At 39.6% G+C, this 19,717-nt stretch overlaps 1 protein-coding gene across 1 annotated transcript in view; it reads right to left on the bottom strand.

Annotated features, from left to right (window-relative positions):
- Positions 1-19,717, bottom strand: part of LOC106554474 (bifunctional heparan sulfate N-deacetylase/N-sulfotransferase 3) — an 80,798-nt gene that overhangs the window by 9,921 nt on the left and 51,160 nt on the right. Inside the window, exons 7-10 of the mRNA XM_087724696.1 lie at positions 7,677-7,859; positions 4,829-4,925; positions 2,996-3,119; positions 288-462 (exon numbers count right to left, since the gene is read on the bottom strand). Coding sequence (XP_087580822.1) covers positions 288-462; positions 2,996-3,119; positions 4,829-4,925; positions 7,677-7,859 — 579 coding nt within the window. The remainder of the gene's footprint in view (positions 1-287; positions 463-2,995; positions 3,120-4,828; positions 4,926-7,676; positions 7,860-19,717) is intronic.

Here is a 19,717-nt window from a genome sequence, read left to right as displayed (position 1 = left end):
AATTATGGACTTGTCAATAATGATCCTTATGTCTGAGTGTAATTGTGGTACGTAACGAATAACAGAAGCAAATCATCATACCTACCAGAGGTGGGTTTCAAAATCTGGCGCCAATTTCCTTGTGCTCACGCGTGCACGCAGCGCTTCTGCGCATGCGCAGAAGCGTCCGGGTGGGTGGGTGGAGCCTCCCGCCACCCTCACTACCGGTTCGGTCGATCCAGGCTGAACCGGGAGCAACCCACCTCTGATACATACATTTAGAATCTGCATTTTGTTAAAATGTATACCTGATACCAGGAATATGCTCGGTCTGATGGATCAATGAGAATAGTTATGATTTTTGCCTTAGGAATTAAAGAAGCAACTCGTTTAGGGGCGTCTTCCGAATGAAAATAATTGGCACTCTTCTCAAAGAGAAAATCAGTGGTTACATTGGACGGCGTAGGAAAAAATTCCATATACCTACAAAACATGAAAAATATTTTAGTACATATGGGAAAAAAAAGTTATGCTGGGCATATTAAGACTATTTTTCTAGCAAAGCATATCATTTTTGCAAACGTGTACATATCCTGTTTCCTGAAAATAAGACCTCCCCAGATAATAAGCCCAATCGGGCTTTTGAGCACATGCACTAAAATAAGCCCTCCCCTAAAATATTTAAACACATGCGCAGCCAGCAACATGCTTCATGCACACACACCCATGCACCTGCCACCCACACGGAGTGGCCTCACAGAGGCTGTTCCCGCAAACCCTAGCTACTGCACACCACAGAAAGAGTGGAAGGCCCAGCGATGCTAGGGCTGGCAAGAGTGTGCCAGAAACAGAGACAGAATTTCCAGCCCTCTCTGGATCAGCTATCCATGGGCAGCAGGCCAAGATTAAAGGGCCTCCTGCAGCTCAAAAATAATAACACCTCCCCAAAAATAAGGCCAAGCGCTTATTTCGGGGGTCTTGTCTTATTTTCTGGGAAACACGGTCTGTGAAACCAATTACAATTAGAAGATTAGCAACTGATTTTCATTCTGCCTAATTATATTTTCTAAACAGAAAGCATTATATCTTAAGTTAACTTTAGGAGATTTGGATGTGATTTGGTTTGAGTTACATTTAAACTTGTAAGAGCCGAGGTGGCGCAGTGGTTAGGGTGCAGTACTGCAGGCCACTTCAGCTGACTGTTATCTGCAGTTCAGCGGTTCTAATCTCACCGGCTCAAGGTTGACTCAGCCTTCCATCCTTCTGAGGTGGGTAAAATGAGGACCCAGACTGTGGGGGCGATATGCTGACTCTGTAAACCGCTTAGAGAGGGCTGAAAGCCCTATGAAGCGGTATATAAGTCTAACCGCTATATTGTCAAATCCAGCTTTAACTCTGACATCTTTATGACAAAGAAACAGCAAGGGGTTTTACATCAAAATCAACTTGCAACTTTGATATCTTACAAATCTAGTTAGAATGAGTAACGTATATCACAGCTGTGAAATGATACAACCAAAATTTCCATTTGTTTCCAGGGCTCTTGGCATTGATTCAAACAGTATTTACACATTGACTTTACAACTATCCGTATTAAAAGTTAAAAGTCCATGGTATAGAATTTGTCCCCAAAATGAAAATTTTTAAATATTAACATTTGTCTTCCTTTTTAGTAACATTTTCTATTTTCATTTTATGGGTCTTGTAGAAAAATGACTTATGTATATTAGTGAACTTGATATAATAAAAAGTAATTTGTTTAAAACACTATTAAGCTATAACCCACTTTTCATTTTCTAGTAAGTATCGTATTTTTCGGAGTATAAGACGCTCCAGAGTATAAGACTCACCTTAGTTTTTGGGGAGAAAAATAAGAAAAAAAAATCTGCTTCTGCCTACCACTATCCATCGGTATTCATCTGACTACTGTCCTCTGGTCAGCTTCAGCACATTAGCCTGATTCAGCACGAGCAGCTGATTGGCGGGTGAATCAGCCTCCCGGAATACCCCCAATCAGCTGTTCCCAGAGGTGAACTTTAGCAACCGGTTCACTGGTTGTAAGCATGCAAGCTACACATGCATGAACCTCATTGGGGCAGATACGCAGCTTAAAAAATGCAGCTGATTGTCACAAGGCACTCCAGTGAGTACAGCAGGCGAAGCGTGGAACTGGTCCAACAAGGAAGCAGCTGCTCCGGGTTAACATTTTGGCCTCTGTGCCTTGCTTTTTCACCCTACAAAAGCTCAATTTTTGGGGAGATGGTCTGTGGCAATCCCTGCAGCCTGGAACAAGTATAAAACGTGGATGCCGAAGGGTGGCGGCTGGGAGGTGAGTAGGGCTACATTTGGTGTGTAAGACGCACCCAAATTTTCACCCTCTTTTAGGGGGGAAAAGTGTGTCTTATACTCCGAAAAATATTGTCAGTTCACCAAGTTCAGTGAACATTATTTTCTGTAGGGATGGTGTGGAAATTTCAGAGAAGATGCAAAGACGTAAGTTGGTTAAGCTAGATTCAAGGGTATCCATTTGAAAAGAAGTAAGATGTTGATCCACGAAGTTCGAATACCATATACCGCACTATATATAGAAAATATTTATTTGAAATCATGGAAATGTTTGGAAATTTCTATGCAAAAAATAAGAAAAACGTAGCAGTTTTTCACTCTTATTTCAATATGTTGCTTTAATAAATACAGATTTGTTTCTTTTATGAACATTCAGATTTTTGACGGTTCAGATATTTGCATTTACATCACAATAACATGCAGCTGACTTTTTAATTACTTTTTTGAGTCCTTGCACAATTAATGCAATTCATTGTATATTTAGATAGCTATTTTTCCCGTTTCGAAGTGAAAATGGGAAAACTTGCTGCTGAGGACTGAGGACTTATACGGACAGAATTTTTGGAAGAATGGTAAAAGTTCACACCAAGTTGCACACATTAGACATATGACATGTTTGTACTGTGCATAATACAGAATGATTTAGATTTATACTAGTAGCCCATCTTACCAATCAATCCCCCTGTGGTAGTTATTTCTATTAAAGAACTGTACCTCCTCAAAGGTTTTGGGGCTGGGGGAGTTACTGATGATGGAAGGATGCATAATCAGGAACAAATATAAAGCCGTTGTGCCTGCAAAAAGAGTAACAGTCCAAGAGTTGAGTTGACACTTCTGCATTCTGTCAATCAGATCCTTATTTCATGTAGGGTTAAACAGCTCCTTTAGCAAGCATCATCGCATTTACACTAGCAAATAAAACAAAGTAGAAAGCAAACAAAGGATGAAGGCAAATATACGTATCCCAGGACAAGATTGCAAGATCCAATCTCAGTCGGTCATCAGGACCGGAGGTTCCGGATAACCTCTAGTCCAGTGTTTCTCAACCTTGGCAACTTGAAGATGTCCGGACTTCAACTCCCAGAATTTCCCAGCCAGCGAATGCTGGCTGGGGAATTCTGGGAGTTGAAGTCCGGACATCTTCAAGTTGCCAAGGTTGAGAAACACTGCTCTAGTCCAAGGGACCGACCCAGATTGGGGATCTTGCAAAACAAAAGAATTTTAAAGAAAAACAAGCATGTATAAAGAGCTTTCTTTGCTGAACAAAAGTAAGTTTCCTTTGACTAAGTTTTCTTTGATTTTATTTATTATTCAAGCATGGGAAAAGAAATCAAGATGCATTGCTTTAACGTTTCCATCTAAAACATTGCAAAGACACTGAAAGGAAAGAAAAGGATAAAGGATTCAACCCTGGCAAGATGAAGCAATTTGGCTTTTCGCCTCCACCCCAGGCCCTGGAAATATGTCATCGTTGACTCTGGATGAGGGGTGCTCTTTCTGGATGAGCTGGTGTTAGAATTTGGAGGTTCTCCTAGACCAGGGGTGTCAAACTGGTGGCCCTTGTTCTGAACTAGGCTTCCCAAGAGCATGAAGCAAACTCCTTGTCCCGACAAAATTACTGTGAATTCTGCTCATTCACATTCAACGAAGTCTTTTGAGGGAGGATTTACAGTCACAGACCTTATCTGGCTTGGAGAGCTGCCAGGCTGATATCTGCAAAACTTGGCAAGGAGTCTTGGAGAGTCACGAACCAATTAAGCGAACTAATTATCTAATGCAAACTCCATTCCTCTTTTGCTCCTCTAGGAGGGGCCATTCACATCGACCTGTGGCCTTGCTCCCAAGTCGACCCCTGTAGCTATTCCCTTCATCTGGCAACTCTGTGCATGCGCACACTGTGAACAGGCTTCAGCTGTTTGTCTGCCTCACTAATGTCTGACTGTGAAGGCAGCTGATAAGTGGCATATGGCTCTGCCCCCTCTCTGCCTCAGACACAGAGCCCTCATCAGAGCCTTTCCCAGACTCCAGGACTGGCCCATGTTCCTCCCCAACCTCTTCACAGTCTGAATCTACTGCGAGCTCCACTGGCTGCTGGTGGGCTACAACAGATGCGTCACGCGCAGGCCACATCCACCCCAGCTCCGCGAATGGGAAAAATATCATAAAACATCACATGGCATCATGACGCCGCGAATTTGATACCCGTGTCGTAGCCCATAGCTTTTGCTTAAGAAGTAGGTGCCAGTATGGTTGTGATTTGAAGAACCATACCATGCATGCCACAGCCCAAAGAAGGCAAGGCAAGGATCCATTGGAGTTTCAGGATCCATTAGGGATGCACTGATATGATGATGCTCCCATCCAATTAAAAAAATAATTTTAAAAGTCCAAATATTTTGGCTTTACATATCTTGGGAGATGGAGTTATGACAGCCTGAAAAAGATATTTGAACCCAAGCCACATGCTTATATTCTTGATTGACGCCCTATATAAAGTTTTTACCAGTTTTTTGTGGTCCAATAACCAGGAATTTTGGTAAACGGTCACAAGTTTTTTCTTTTGACCAGATATCTCTGTGTCGTTTGTCATCACAAGGATTCTAATGGAGAGAAAAAGCAATTTTATATTAGTTTATGGGTTTTTTTTGGTCACTAATCTATATGCAGCACTGAAGAAAATACAGGAGCCAAATGCATCTAGTGAACAATAAATCTTAACTTATGAATCTGTGAAAAATGAAAAATGAATAATGCTATTAATAATATCATCCCTTTATAATTAAAATCTGGATTTATTTTATTTTAATCTAATTATAATCCATGCCTTATTTTTATTAGGATGTTAGAACAGTGATGACTAATGTTTTCCAGACCAAGTACCCAAAGTGCGCATGCGAACCCCCAAAATGCAATGTGCATGTGCCCCCGGATGTGCCCTGTGCATTTGTGCACCCCCACATGCACCCCGTGCATGTGCCCCCCACATGCGCCCTACCCTCCCACATGTGTCTCATCCCCTGCATGCACGGTAGAGACCTGGGTCAGCAGGAGACACATGCCCATGCGCGGCGGAACTGAACTGGGGAGACAGCTCGCATGCCCACAGAGAGGGCGCTGCGTGCCACCTCTGGCACATGTGCCATAGATTTGCCATCACGGTACTAGAATATTTATCTTTCCCACATACATGATACTGTCTTAATATTTAAGATATTAAATATTAAACTCTAATATTTAAAGCTTTGATTTTTTAAAAAAGTATTTAGAGTTACACAAAGATATATGATATAGTGGGTTCTTCTGATACATCTGCCTTCTGTAAAGTATACTTTTAGATATGTTAGAACTCGTGGCACGACAAAACCGCGCTCGACTAAAGCACGCCCGATTAAACCGCGTCGCCGACGTCATCAACAGGGCGACAACAGCAAGCGCGGAGAAAGAAGGGCGCTTTAAATAGCGCTTTGAAAGCAAGCTGATTCAACTTAAGGTAAGGGTTAGGTTTAGGGTTAGGTTTAGGTTTAGGGTTAGGTTAAGGGTTAGGGTTAGGTTTAGGGTTAGGTTTAGGATACGGTTTAGGGGGGTTAGGTTTAGGTTTAGGTGTAAATTTTAGGTTTAGCGTTTACAGCGTGCTTTTTTCTCCGCGCTGTCGTCGCGCTGTGATGATGTCAGCTACGCGGTTTCGTCGAGCGCCCTTTAGTCGAACGCGGTTTTGTGGTGGAACCGTTAGAACTTCCATTTTTGGACATGTCACCTAAGTGGAGCAATGTCAAAGTACCCGGACTGTGTATATTTTAGAAGACTGAAAGTAACACTGCTATTGTAATGCTCTTCTTGCATGAAGATTTCCTTAGCTCAAAGACTTTGTTTAAGATGAATTGTTTTTTACTATGACTAACAACAACTACGGGTGACATGATAGCAGTATTTGACGGGCTGCCCAAAAGAAGATGGGGGTCAATTTATTTTCCAAAGCACCAGAAGGCAAAACAAGAAACTAAACAAGGAGAGGAGCAATCTGGAATTAAGGAGAAACGTCCTAACCAGTGGAATAGCTTGCATTCCGATGTTGTGGTTGCACTGGAGGCTTTTGAGAAGAGGCTGGACAGTCACTTGTCTAAAATGGCCTAGGACAGTGATGACTAACCCTTTTCCCATTGTGCACCAAAAGCGGGAGGGGAGGGTGGGGGGTCACACACACTTGTGTTGGGGGGGTCACACACGTATGCACAGGGGGGATTGTGCGCGCGTGTGCCCACACCCATAATTCTATGCGCCCTACCTGCACATGTGCATGCACAACCCCCCTTGTGCATACGTGTGTGACCCCCCCAACACAAGTGTGTGTGACCCCCCACCCTCCCCTCCTGCTTTTGGTGCACAATGGCATGGTGGATCTGTTTTTCGCCCTCCCCAGGCTCCAGGGGCTTTCTAGGAGCCTAGAGACAGCGTGTCAGGGCTGCTTCACTTAATAACCAAGAAAGAAACCACTCAACTCCATTTTGCAGAATTAAGAGTACTTTTACTGGTTATAAGTAGATAGTAGCTAAGCAAAGCTGGATCTGAGATAAAAGCGCGCGCAAGCATAGATATCAATGTATGACTCATTCCCCTCCCCTTGGTAACCTCAGCCCATAGTCCAATCCAATTACTCCACAGGTGACATGTGGGAGACATCTTCAAAAACCATCATCAGGTTGGTATGCCGGACAGTTGGCCTTGGCGGGAAACTCCTCTCCCTGCCACATGTGCAGTAGATGGTGAGAACAACTCCCTTCTTACAGTCCCTCCTGTACAGAATATTTCCCACACCCAAATACCATGTCCCCCTCCTCGTTTCAATGGCAGCCGAAAAGCAAGCAGCAAAACAGAGGCTGACATCGCAAAAACGACCTCCCCTGCCCTCCGCAGGCCCTCCAGAGGCCAGAAACGGCACATTTCCTGACTTCCGGTTTGCATATGGGGCCGTTTTTCGCCCTCCGGAGGCTTCAGGGAAGCCTCTGGAGGGCAAAAAATGGCCGAAAATGAAGGGCAAAATCAGCTGGCCAGCGCACACATACACACTGGAGCTGATAGGGCAATGCCTTGTGTGTCCTAAGAAATGCCTCCGTGTGCCACCCGTGGCACACAAAGCCATTTCTTGATTGATTGATGGAACCACAGAATACTACTGCATTTTTCACATTATGTTGTCGTATTTTCAATATTCAATATTCAAAGCTTGTAGTCAAGCACTTTATTCTTTGTCATGTACATATTATATACTTTCCATCAATAAGGTTTGATTACATATGTTAAATTTAACATTTGCACCAGGTAAAATGACAGGACTCTTGCAGTGCAAGTCTTACCTGCCATAGTGGGTCCTTTTGTTCTGGAAACAGTTCAAAGTATTTGTGAGCCAGCTGAAGTGGAGGTAGAGTCTGAAGCTTCAGGTTAGTCCAACTTTGAACAAAATTGGCCAGCTTGACAAAGGTGTATAAACCCAGCCGGTCATTGCCATAATTAGACAGGTGAGTCATAAAAATACTGATCTTAAAGACAAAAAGAAACATTTAATTCTATCACTAGATGGCAGTAAAGTAACATGGGAAACTCGATTGCTTTTTAAACTGAGCTCCATAAGAACAAGGCACTAGGCTTTTTCCTATTACTTAACACTTACGGTTATTAGTGATCAATCAGTTCAAATATCATGGATGATACTATTTTTTTCCCCATTATCTGAAGTAGCCCAACAGGATGCACAATAAATATTAAAAATAACACTCAATAAACATAAGTCCAAATAATAAACTAAACAATAAAGGAAGGAGAGGAGGAGAGAAGAAAGGAGGGAAGGAAGGAAGGAAGCAGGGAAGGAGGAGGGAAGGAGAGAAGGAGAGAAGAAAGGGGGAGGGAAGGGGGGAAGGGGGAAGGAGGGAGGGAAGGAAGGAGGGAAGGAAGGAGAGTAGGAGAGAAGAAAGGAGGGAAGGAAGGAGGGAAGGAAGGAAGAAGAAGTAGGAATGTTGTAAGATAAGATGGAGTTATGGGATGGTAAGAAAGCAATTTCAAGTATATTGTCAACTGTAGGGGGAAAATTGTTATCAATACATATTATTAATAACAGTTATGAGATCATATAATTGTGAATGTATATATGAAATTAATAAAATTTTCAAAAATTTTTTAAAAAAATAAACAATAAAAACAATGTGGAGTATTTATGCATTCATTTTAAAGGCTCATTTTAAACTCATCTGCAAGCCACTTAATCACTTTTGACCACGATCATTGCATATTAATTGGCAGCATGGATGACAGTCATGTATTGTATTATATTATTATTTTTGTTGTTGACTTAGTATATCATGAGCTATCAATGTCTATAACTGGTTAACAATAGAGCAAGAATGAAATCAACACATTTAATGTACTTAAAAGAACAAAACTAATACAACTGAGTAAAACAATTTATTAATCAAAATGAACTAACAATAAAGCTCATTCAAAACGATATTGGATAAAGATAAGAAAGTGGTTAGAGGAAATAATTAAACAACCATGATTAAAATTAAATTAATTAAATAATTAAAACCAGAGTTTTTTTTACTTGGCATATCAACCAAAAATTACAGCAAAAAAAAACCCCAAACCCTCCAATATCTAATGCTACGTGTAATAACAACTGCCAGACTTGTTTTTGCAAAAAATTGGGGAAAAAAGAAATATACCCTGTGAGAAAATGGTGATAAAGAAAATTTTAGAATGCACCGAGATGGATAGGTTGACAATGGAGATAAAAGATAAGAGGAGAAACTGAATATTATTTGATTTGGAATACATGGTACAATGGGTTAGGTAGTAGATACAAAGATTAGGAAATTAACAAGGAAAGATGATTAACGAATTAGAAAATAGAAATAAGTATAAATATAAGGATAGATGAAGAATATGTTATATTATAGTATGAAGATGTGATAAAATGTAATATATACATTATAAAATGTAAAATGTAAAAAGTATTTAGAATAATTACACATTGTATACATATTAGCAAATATAAATGAATATTTATAAAATAAAGAAAACAGTTCAATAAAAACTATTTAAAAAAAAAAACATTGCCGCCCTCAATTTTTTTAAGGGGATGCTTTCCAAAGAACTGGGCAACAATACAAATAGATTAAGCTAAGCAATATAACTTTAAGACTAAGGATTTTCTCTGTTTCGCTCTGTAGTTCTTGTTCTCAGTGTTTTTCAAAATAGGGGCCCTTAAGATGTGTGGACTTCAAGTCCCATAACTCCCCAGCCAGGCTTTGGAGTAAACCCTTTATTATTCTCTAATGATGAAGAGAAACACACCGTTCCTCAACTGAATGCTAAATTTATATTTATGTTGAGAAGAAAGAAATTTCTTTTTAGGGAAAGAAATCGTCTTCCACATACATAACATTTTCTTTTTTTTAAAAATATGTTTAGCCCTGAAACCATAAGCAGACCAAAACCTGAACTGTTATTTTTGAAGGTACTAGACAGGAAAATTTCCCGATGGAATATAAACTTGATTTTTTTTTTACAGCCACCTTTAGTTTTTACTCCTTTGTGACCTCTGACATTTATAATGTCAGTTGCACAATTCTTTTTCTACCGACACCTTTAGCATTGCACTAAAAGAAGAAGCGCAACAGAAACTGAAAAGGTTAGTAGTTCAGATAAAATAGACATTATTTTTTCCCCAAAGGGAATTTCATTGTAGTCCTCAGAATGCTATAGAATAGAAGCACTTTCTTCTTCTTTTAAAGTGAAGTGTATAAAGCTGGCTTTGGGTTGCAAGCAACAATAAAAACATCAAGAACTGAGGAGAAATTTCCTGACAGTTAGAACTATTAACCAGGGGAACAACTTGCCTCCAGAAGCTGTAAACACTGGAAGTTTTTAAGAAGATGTTGGATAGCCATTTGTCTGAAGTGGTGTAGAGTTTCCTGCCTAAGTAGGGGGTTGGACTAGAAGACCGCCAAGGTCTCTTCCAACTCTGCTATTCTATTCTATTCTATTCTATTCTATTCTATTCTATTCTATTCTATTCTATTCTATTCTATTCTATTCTATGGAGAGAACCAACTTAGAACTAAGGAGAAATTTCCTGACAGTTAGAACTATTAACCAGGGGAACAACTTGCCTCCAGAAGCTGTAAACACTGGAAGTTTTTAAGAAGATGTTGGATAGCCATTTGTCTGAAGTGGTGTAGAGTTTCCTGCCTAAGTAGGGGGTTGGACTAGAAGACCGCCAAGGTCTCTTCCAACTCTGCTATTCTATTCTATTCTATTCTATTCTATTCTATTCTATTCTATTCTATTCTATTCTATTCTATTCTATTCTATTCTATGGAGAGAACCAACTTAGAACTAAGGAGAAATTTCCTGACAGTTAGAACAATTAACCAGTGGAACAACTTGCCTCCAGAAGCTGTAAACACTGCAAGTTTTTAAGAAGATGTTGGATAACCATTTGTCTGAAGTGTTGTAGGGTTTTCTGTCTAAGCAGGGGGTTGGACTAGAAGACCTCTAAGGTCCCTTCCAACTCTGCTATTCTATTCTATTCTATTCTATTCTATTCTATTCTATTCTATTCTATTCTATGGAGAGAACCAACTTAGAACTAAGGAGAAATTTCCTGACAGTTAGAACAATTAACCAGGGGAACAACTTGCCTCCAGAAGCTGTAAACACTGGAAGTTTTTAAGAAGATGTTGGATAACCATTTGTCTGAAGTGGTGTAGGGTTTCCTGCCTAAGTAGGGGGTTGGACTAGAAGACCTCTAAGGTCCCTTCCAACTCTGCTATTCTATTCTATTCTATTCTATTCTATTCTATTCTATTCTATTCTATGGAGAGAACCAACCTAGAACTAAGGAGAAATTTCCTGACAGTTAGAACAATTAACCAGGGGAACAACTTGCCTCCAGAAGCTGTAAACACTGGAAGTTTTTAAGATGATGTTGGATAACCATTTGTCTGAAGTGTTGTAGGGTTTCCTGCCTAAGCAGGGGGTTGGACTAGAAGACCTCCAAGGTCCCTTCCACCTCTGTTATTCCATTCCATTCCATTCTATTCTATTCTATTCTATTCTATTCTATTCTATATACTTTTTCAGAAAGCTGTCGCCCCTAAAAAAACCAAAACTTTAATCCGGTCAGTAAACAATATGTTCTTTTTAAAAAAATATTTTTTTATTATTTTTTTAAGTTATACATTTATATTGTGTGTGAACAGAGTTGGTTCTGGCTATCATTTATATTAATCCAATTCACAGTAACAATATTAATAATCTCTATCACATTTCTCAAACATAAGCAATCCTTATTATATTGATCAAAGATATACATTCAAAAAATGCCTAACTCCCCATCTTTATCTCTAGAATGCTTTAACTATTTTCTAAATAGTGAAAAATTTGGCCTTCTAAAGAGCATGCACTTATTCCCAGACCAGGATCAACTCAGGCTTTCTACATGTTTCTACAATTTCTACAGGTGTCTAATCCTGGAAAGCTTCAATTTGTCCAGAATGCAGCAGTGTGAACAATTATGTGTGTACATTAGTACTCTCACTGTAGATATTTGATTCATGAGTTGCATTAGCTCCCAGTAGACTTCTGAGGATAATTCAAGATGCTTATTGATACCCATAAAGTCCTTTATGGCAGGGGTTTTATTTGAAGTACCCCGCCCCTTTCCCCAGTTGTATCTACATACCCCATGAGACCATGCAAAAGGGCAATGGTCAAAGTCTTGTTGATTATGAAGTATCACTGGGAGCGATGCAGGAAGCATGCCTTTTCTGTAGCAGCATTTTGTTTTCTGCAAAATCCTTAAGACAAGGCTTAACTTTGAGGCATTGGTCAGGAGGTTGAGCTCAGTGGTTGTATGAAAGTATTGTTTGATTGGCTTAGTTTGATGGCCATTATTGTTTTGTTGGGTTTTCAGTTTGCTTTGTAATGATATTTTTGTTGTGGTCCTCCAGTGGCCAGGAGAGCTGGCAGCAGATTTGGAGAGTGAGGAGATTGGGGAGGAACATGGGCCAGTCCTGGAGACTGGGGAAGGCTCTGATGAGGGTTCTGTGTCAGAGGCAGAGAGGGGGCCAGAGCCGTAAGCCAGTTATCAACTGCCTTCAGAGTCAGGCATCAGTGTGGCAGGCAAACAGCTGGAGCCTGTTCCCAGTGCGCGCATGCACAGAGTTGCCAGACGAAGGGAACAGCTAAGGAACTTGGGAGTAAGGCCAAAGGTGGACGATGAATGGCCCCTCCCAGCAGAAATAAAAGAGGAGTGGAGTTTGCATGAGACAATTAGTTACTTAATTGGTTCATGACTCTCCGAGATTCCTTGCCAGGTTTTGCAGATATTGGCCTGGCAGCTCTCCAAGCAAGATAAGGTCTATGACTGTAAATCCTAGCTTGAACAACTTTGCTGGATGTGAATGTGAATTAATAAAAGGGTTTTTTTGTCAGGACAAGGAATTTGCTTCATGCTCTTGGGAAGCCTAGGTCAGAACAGTATCTAGCATTTTTCCGGTTCCATATCCAATTGCAGGAGAAAATTAGTTCACTTAATTAGTGTGAAGATTTGTTTGTGACTCTCAGAGACTCTGCCCACAGCCTGGAGTTCGATCCTGATGGAGCTCAAGGTTAACTTAGCTTTCCATCCTTCTGAGCTCAGTAAAATGAGAACCCATATTGTTAGGGGCATTTTGCAAATGATGCTGGCATTGTAAACTGCCCACAGAATGCTATAAAACACTATGGGGCAGTTTATGAGTCCAAATACTAATTGTATTTGCAAGTACTAATTTATTTCATAAGGTTGTATTGTGGGGATGAAAACGGAAGCTCTATATTTTAAATTTTACCAAAAATATAAATGAATAAAATCATTTTCCTTTCCCCATCCCTCCATAAGGTTGTCCTTGTTTATTTGGGGAAAATAATTATTTCAATTTGTGTTTTATGTACTGATACTACTATTTGCTAAATGTGGATGCATATTGAACTATATGTGTAGAGTTGGCAGATGAAGGGAACAGCTAAAGAACAGGGAATGACTTGACAGTACGGCCACAGGTGGACGGTGAATGGTGAATGGCCCCTCCCAGAGAAAATAAAAGAGGAGCGAAAGGGGAGTGGAGTTTGCAGGAGACTATTAGTTCACTTAATTGCTTCCTGACTCTCCAAGACTCCTTGCCAAGTTTTGAAGATATCAGCATGGCAGCTCTCCAAGTCAGATAAGGTCTTTGACTGTAAATCCTCCCTTGAAAAACTTTGCTGGATGTGAATGAGCAGAATTGACAGTAACTTAATAAAAAGTGTTGTTGTTTTTTTCAGGACAAGGGAGTCTGCTTCGTGGTTTGGGGAAGCCTAGATCAGAACTATTTTTATTGTGTTAATGCCCAAAATTATTTTATGTGAGATGGGTAGACATATACTGTACATCCAGTTAATCACCGTAAACATCAAGAATGGAACTAATTTAACTTCCATGATGAGGAATTCTAATATGACGTGCTATGGCGAAGGAGATTTTGTTTCACACTCCTTAACAAATTCATTCAGGTATCTTAGGCACAGAGCACCTTAATATGGGCTAAAACTAATGTGGAATGTTATTCATTCATGGCCATTAGGTCTTTGGATTCTAAAGTAACATTACAAGAAGTATGAAAAATATATAGTATTCTTGCCTGAATTTTACAATTGAACTAATTATACTAATTTTTTTTATATTGCATTCAGAATTGTGAAACATTGGCAGTAATAATTCCCTTTTTAAAAATAAAACCGACCACTAATTAACTAAAATAAGTCAGTTATAGGAAACGGTGGAGAAGCAAAGTTAAATTGGCCTTAAGCTATTCTACCAGCACTTTCTCAAGTTATTCAACATCTTCCTGACATATTTTTTCGTCCTCAGCCTAATTGTGGCATTAAAGTCACATCACATTTTGCTTAATGTGCACAAAGAACAGAAGTAATGTCATATAACCCTTCAAGGTATTTTTTTTAATGAAATAATTGATGTTTAAAGATTCATTCATGGGCTGGAAACAAAAATCTATTCAATTAAATATAACTAAGTTATTTTAGATGCAGAACAAATGTTTACAGGCCACAAGAGCATGTTTAACTTCCAGACCATCTATTTTCCAATTAATTTGGCATTGTGTGCACTGTGTAAAGTCCCTTATTTTGCCATCCTATTACTCAAAAGAGTTCCATCTTAGGTATTCAGAGACTTAGCAACAGCTGCTCTTGCTCCATTAGACTTACAAAGTGACAGAATAATGAATTAGTCTTCTAGCTATGCTTGAATATATTTGCCTAAATTGGTGACAGGAATTCATTTTTTAAAGATGGATAACAGAAAACACAGCGCTCGATGCCTGAGGATAAAAGAGAGCTGTTTTCGCCTGCATTCCCTACTGACAGCTCTATGGTTCACAACTATTGGATATATCTAATGATAAACAGACATGGATAATCCCTTTCACAAAAGGGATTGAGTTACCTCATGAGTTACCTCATACAAACAATTCTTATTTTATTTTATTTATTTATTTTGTCAAGCATGAATTAAATTATATATATATATATATATATATATATATATATATATATATATATATATATATATATATATATATATATATATATATATATATATATATATATATATATAATCTATCTATCTATCTATCTATCTATCTATCTATCTATCTATCTATCTATCTATCTATCTATCTATCTATCATCTACCTATCTAAGATTTTTACAACCCCTGGTAAGCCCCAATTATGGGAGGAAGCTAACTGCTTCCATCATCTGTCAATCGGCTCGTCACAAGAGTTCATCACGACAGAAACCCAATATTTTTACTGTTGCCTTTGTTATATTTGTGTTTTTTTATTTCTGCTGATAAATAAATAAAGGGAGACTAGTATAGATCTATTTCAAGCTATTTAGCTCTCATCAGCTAGCCCAGTAAGGGTATGGCTAGCTGATGAGAGCTAAATAGCTTGAAATAGATCTATACTAGTCTCCCTTTATTTATTTATCAGCAGAAATAACCCCCTCACACACACACACACACACACACACACACACACACACACACACACACATACATACATACATACATACATACATACATACATACGATTATGAATACATGAAATGGATACAAATACAAGGGAATATTAGGACAGGGGACGGTAGACACTTCGATGCACTTATGCACACCCCATAAAGACCTCTTAGGAATGGGGTGAGGTTGACCGTAGACAGTCTTAAGGTTAAAGTTTTGGGGGTTTGGGGAAGAAACCACATTGTCAGATAGTGCATTCCAGGCATTGACAATTCTGTTACTGAAGTCGTATTTTCTGCAATCAAGTTTGGAGTGATTTACTCCAAGGTGGCGCAGTGGTTAGGGTGCAGCACTGCAGGCCATTTCAGCCGACTGTTATCTGCAATTCAGCGGTTCTAATCTCACCGGCTCAAGGTTGACTCAGCCTTCCATCCTTCTGAGGTGGGTGAAATGAGGACCCAGACTGTGGGGGCGAAATGCTGACTCTGTAAACCACTTAGAGAGGGCGGAAAGCCCTATGAATCGGTATATAAGTCTAACTGCTATTGCTATTACCATAAGTTTTATCTATGGTGAGCGCATGTGTTGTTGTGGTTGAAGCTGAAGTATTCATTGACAGGTGGGACATTGTAGCATATAATTTTATGTACTACGCTTAGGTCGGATCAGAGACGGCGACGTTTTTACAAGAAAGCATACAAATATTTTTAAGGATGGAGCAACAATTACTTTATAAAATACTGAAAACCATTTATGGGCTTTTTTTTGGCTGAAAATGGATAAAAATGAATTGGTGATTTGGGGATTTATTAATCACAGGAAATCCCTTTCTTTGCGGGAAGAAGGAAACCATGATATGTAATTTGGGATGTTGGAAATGGTAATTACCATGTTTGTAACTGCTGCAATGAGCATCTGAAATGTCATGTTTAGATATATTTTGTTCTCTCACACTTTTTTGATTGTTTCATATATATTTTTTTCTGTTTTCAACTTTTTCTTTTATGTCCCAAAGTTTTCTAATACAAAGTTACATTAAAGAAAACACGTATTTTTAAATGTTGTTTTCAATCTGGGCCCTCCAAACAATGGAACTGTGCAAATCCCTAGTAACAGCATCCTATATGGGTTCAGGGCTTGTCGGTAGATAGAGACACAACATATGCTGACTGAAGTCTTTATCTAAGAGCCAAAGAAACAACTGGATTGTCAATTTTCTCCTACAATAAATTGATGGTGCTTTTGTCATGGCTCACCAAAGGTCAAAGACAGAAAAGAACATAATGCATTATAATCATATACACACTTATGCAGTGGTAATATCCTGTCAAGTAGCCTTCCCATAGGATCCAGTAACAATGGCGGTGGTAATCATTGTTTTCATATTGTGTGGCAGCAATGATTATGATAATAATAATAATAATAATGTTTTATCACGTACAGTTTATTATTAAAGATATCAAATTTCATGATGATTTATAACACCAACGCATAGCACTTACAACCCATATAATACAACAATATGTATAATACAGTATCCATAGTAACTATAAACATTAAAATGGCTGTGGTTAAAGCTGAAACCACCTCAGTAACAGTCACATCTTAACCTGTCGCTCTAAATTAATACTTCACAGTGGAATACACAGTCTGACGTGGATAACATATCAGCAAAACAAAGTTCAAATCCCAAAGGTCCTTTGAAATAATTTGTCTTTTCTGCATTCTAAAAGGACAACGATTGGGGGTAGGGGTGGTAATAACTACAAGGAGGCTTTTGTACAATGTTGTACAAAAAGCATCCTTTTTTTGCCTCAGAAATTTCCTCTGTTGTATCCATTGGATATGTTCATTCTGACTGAAGAAGATGGTCCCCAAGGTTGCTGTCAACTCTGAAACTGACCGGGCTGATGCCATTTTTCTCCTGCCTCATAGTTGCCACGAATGTTGAAGGGGGGAAAGGAGAGGGGGGGAGAAGATACACTGGTCAAAGCAAAAAAGTTTTCCTTTGGGAACCAAGGTCATCCCAACAGGATGGCGGAGGAGTGGCCGAGAAACCTCTAAACGACCTTCACTAGACAACGTGATCGATGACACCTGGGAGGACTCTATCTGCCTCGGAGTTCTGCTTTCAGTGGATGCATTACTCGGGACGCTGACAGTTGCTTGAGGTGAAATTACATTGTAGGTCAAAACTAGAACTAGAATTATAGTCACAAGCTTATCAGCAATCCATATATGGCCATGATGATGAACCTATGGCAAGTCACCAGATCAGTTCCACCACGCATGCAAGTGTGCCTCTCACTGGCCAGCTGATTTTCAGGTCTCTGCTGCACAGGCGGGAGATGTGCATGCATGCGCAGGGGGAGGGGGTCATGCACATATGTGTGGGGGGGGTGGGGGAGCGAAGGCTTCGGGGAGGCCTTATAGGCCCAAAATGGGGCATGGAGTTGCAGTGTGCCCCCGCGGCTCACTTTTGGTCATGCACATGCGCAGGGGGAGTGCAGGGGGGTCATGCATCCATCACACAGAGCGCATTGCATTATGGGTGTGGGCACGAACGTGCGCAGTTGTATGCACGATTTCGGCATGTGAGGAGAAAAAGGTTAACCCTCTCTAATATAAAAGCATCTCTCTTGTAATGAGACATCAATCAGTTCTTGGATCTCATCTCTAATCCCCACCTAAGAAGCTAAGTGGAACATGGATCCCGCCTGGAGTGACAGAATCTCTATTAACTCTGCAATATATTTTCCTTTCTACCATATCTCTCCATGCAGATTCAAGGATAAGACAAATCTAATTATTTTTATCAGCAGCGTATTCTGCAATTTGGTCACATAATGCCAGGTGGGAGATTTATTTGCTAATCTCTCCTCTTGAGAAAGTCCACAAACTTTAACAAGGCTGCTAGCTGACACCTGTCAATGCAGTAACAAAAAAGCATTAATTGCACATGTTTTATCATCATGATCTAGCCCTGAACATACAGGAACAGAGTAAGAAGCCACACTGGCTGTTATATCTAGAGTATGAGTTTCAGGCAGTAATGTGGTGGTAAATTTTTAACAGGCGGTATATTCCAGTGCCTCAGGCCTCATCAATAGTGCTGATCCATTTTGCTGTCATGCTGGGCCATTAGATGCCAAACAGCTGATCAGACACTAGATATTATGCTCTGCTCTGCTCTCAGATGCCTTGTAACCTGCCAGACAAATTTAACAAGCAACTTTTGTGAGGTGTACAGGCTGAAACATCTGCCTAGAAAGGAGTAATGGGCCTACAGATTTAGAGCTGCCTGAATATATGTATATGCTGTATATACATACAGTAGGGGACAGGCTTAGGAAGAAGAAATAGTGCAGAATAATTCAAAGTTTTTGGAAAAAGTAGAAAGACTGGCAGTGGGTGGCTGGGAAGACGAGGCAAAAATACTAGGAACTCAGAGATTACTAACATTGGAAGGCTGAATTCTAGAAAATCAAATTGTCATTATAGAAAATACCCAGAAGCTTAGTTCCGCTTCCAAATGATTTTGGAAGTGTGCAGGTACAACAAAAATATATGGAAAATCTCCAATTTACCAGGCTTGTTACCAAAATAGCAATAGCAATAGTACTTAGACTTATATACCGCTTCATAGGGCTTTTAGCCCTCTCTAAGCAGTTTACAGAGTCAGCATATCGCCCCCAACAATCTGGGTCCTCATTTTACCCACCTCGGAAGGATGGAAGGCTGAGTCAACCTTGAGCCGGTGAGATTTGAACTGCCGAACTGCAACTAGCAGCCTGCAGTACTGCACTCTAACCACTGCGCCACCTCGGCTCATTCATTAAAAGCAAAAGCAAAGGTAAGAGAGTCACATGTATGCAGGAATAATGAAAAGACCATCCAAGGAAGACAAGAGGGACAAGAAGAAGTCTAATCTATCAGATTGATTCAGGTTGGTACACAAATCCAATTTCCTGACCTACTCTTGGCAAGAATTGCAAGAACATCATTCATTCAAACCTGTTTGTATGACTGGCTCTAAATTCCTGGAATTATAGAATTTAAAAGCACTCCAGTACAAGTTGGGGTTAGAGTAATTATTGTAAGTTATTTGTACTAGATAATCTTATATTTAAATGACAATGTGAATATAAACAAAATGCACACCAAGAGGGCGTGATTGATATTAAGTTCCAAATAAACGGATCTTAAAAATCCTGTCTTGAATCTAATGCTCAGCACTCAGAAAAGCATAACATTCTTAAAAGATTCCAATTGCAGTAA

Source organism: Thamnophis sirtalis, unplaced genomic scaffold, assembly GCF_051295495.1.
Source record: "Thamnophis sirtalis isolate CommonGarterSnake01/CBP01778 unplaced genomic scaffold, rThaSir2_p1.2 scaffold_10, whole genome shotgun sequence".
NCBI lineage: Eukaryota > Metazoa > Chordata > Lepidosauria > Squamata > Natricidae > Thamnophis > Thamnophis sirtalis.
This window is presented reverse-complemented; position numbering and strand designations above follow the sequence as displayed.